This window comes from Entamoeba nuttalli (assembly GCF_000257125.1).
Source record: "Entamoeba nuttalli P19 unplaced genomic scaffold asmbl_4897, whole genome shotgun sequence".
Taxonomy (NCBI): domain Eukaryota; phylum Evosea; order Mastigamoebida; family Endamoebidae; genus Entamoeba; species Entamoeba nuttalli.
The window spans coordinates 1-2,221 of record NW_008577112.1 but is presented as its reverse complement, the minus strand read 5'-3'; the positions used below and the strand labels follow the sequence as shown (position 1 = coordinate 2,221).

General features: G+C 24.8%; 1 protein-coding gene across 1 annotated transcript; it reads left to right on the top strand.

The window, feature by feature from the left end:
• Positions 1 to 349: 349 nt before the first annotated feature.
• Positions 350 to 1,171, top strand: ENU1_115100 (hypothetical protein; the record flags this gene model as incomplete). The annotated part of the gene is made up of 1 exon (XM_008859666.1): positions 350 to 1,171. One exon carries the CDS (start codon positions 350 to 352, stop codon positions 1,169 to 1,171), a length of 822 nt encoding a protein of 273 aa, XP_008857888.1.
• Between the last annotated feature and the right edge of the window lie 1,050 nt (positions 1,172 to 2,221).

The window sequence follows — 2,221 nt, the reverse complement described above, 5'->3', positions numbered from 1 at the left end:
AAAAAAAAGTATTTTGAAACAATATTATATAACTTTATGTCATCACCTGAAGTTAATAGAGTTAAAATTGAATTAGAATGAATTTAATTGATTCTTTTTGGTGACATAATATCTTGTGAGGAGAGCCAAAACTAATACACTTCTTTTCCAATAAAGAATCAGACAAATTGTGGAAAGAAAGATATAAAATTACTAACAAAAGAAGAAAAGCATTTGGTTATTCATCAGAAAAACTCATACAATCTTCAGAAAAGTAAAAATTTAATGAAACAAAAAACCAAGCAACGTGGAAGACAAAGAAATAAAATAAACAAACTAGGAATAATACATTTAATTGATTAATAGTATCATGAACCCATTAGAATATGCTCAAATGAAACTTATTGTTGGAAAAGTTAATTCTAAACCTAAGAAAGATACATTTAATCTTGATGATAAAAAAGAATGGGATTGTTTAAAAAGATCAAGTAAAACTTTTGAGGCATGTCAACAAGGTGCTCTTTTAGGAGTTTTTTCATTACTTGGAATGAAATTAGAAATTGAAAAAGTTTATAAAAAATCAACTAAAACATCTCCTTTACTTAATGTTCGTTATGTTAGTCTTAATAATGAAAGAATAGATATTCATAATAATGTTCAATCTGAATTAGATACAGCTAAACAACGTTGTGATTCAGATAAAAAATGGGCTTCTCGTTTAATTAAAAGATCTATGGATGCTATTGCTTTTGGTAAATTATTAGAAGTTGCAGAAAAAGCATCTATTCAATGTCAAATGAAAAAAACAAGAAAAGCTGAATTTACTGTTGTAATGCAAAAAGTAAAATCAATTTCAACAATTATTAATGGATTTTCTTATCTTCTTGATAAAGAACATATTAGAGATTTTGGTTTAGCTGTAAATCATTATATTGTTCAAAAAATGGCAGGTTCAAATAGAAAAACTTGTCTTTCTGAAAGAATTATTTATGTACAACCAAATGATTTTACTATATTACAATTATTTAAAAAATATGTAATGAAAACTTTTAATAAATTAAGTGCTTTTACTCCTGTAAAAAGTGAATTATTAGAATATGATGGTTCTTGTTTAGAAGTAAAAAGTCTTTGTATTGACTCATCAAATACTTCTGATGATATTCATAAATTTTCTTTCACTTGTCATATATAATATTATTATCTTATTTATTTCATTCTAATTAACTTACTTGGTGTATTTTGTTCTTTCTCTATTCTTTGTTTATCAATTAACTTCTTTCTCCTTTTCCTATCTTTCATTTTTTTCTTATTAACAATTCCTTTTTGTATTTTTATTTTTCTTTTTTTCTTTTATTTCATCATAAATTCATCTCTTTTACTAAAACTAAATTCTTCTTTGAGTTAATACATCTTATGACCAATTAACAACACTCATTTGATTTCTTTATTTAATTTCTTTATTATTCTAACTATTTCTAATTGAATCTTATTATAACAATTTGTTTTATATAAAAATATAAATGAATAAGTCATTTCCCTCATAATTAAACGAAACTATTTTCTTATCATTTTGTCTTCGGATACTAAAAACTCAAAACATTTTCTTTCGTTTCATTAAAATACCCTATTTCTTGCATTCAATATCTTATAGTAATCTATTCTACAAAACAAAAATCTTTTTTCATTATTAAGCTAGTTCATTTTCATAATTGATTTATTTTTCTTATTATCTTCTTCATTTATTCTATCTTTTTGTTCTTTTTTTCATAATTCGACTGTTATTATTGTGTTATTCAAATAACATTTTTTATTTCTATTCTGAATTTAAAAAAAAATAATCTTATAAATGATATAAGATTAAATGACGTGGAGACCCGTCAATTCTTCAATTTGGAGTTCATAACCGCAATCTGGAATAAAGAAGAAGCTTGAAAAACTAAGAGATAGAACTATTTAAGGACAGAACTGAAAGGAAAAAAACCATTGAAAATACAAAATGCCATACGAACATGATAAACACGCTACTGATAAATTTGGTTATAGAACCACTACTGATAAGAAAGGAGGAGCTGGAGCTCATTCATGGGGAAAAGTAGATGATACTGAAACATGCCCAGCCGCACTTGATAAAAATGATCCAAACTATGATTCTGAAGAAGAAAAGAAACAAAAGAAATGAATTTTCGGGTAGTGATTCTGTACTCTAAAAACAATTAATTCAGTTTTATTCTAATGCTTTTAT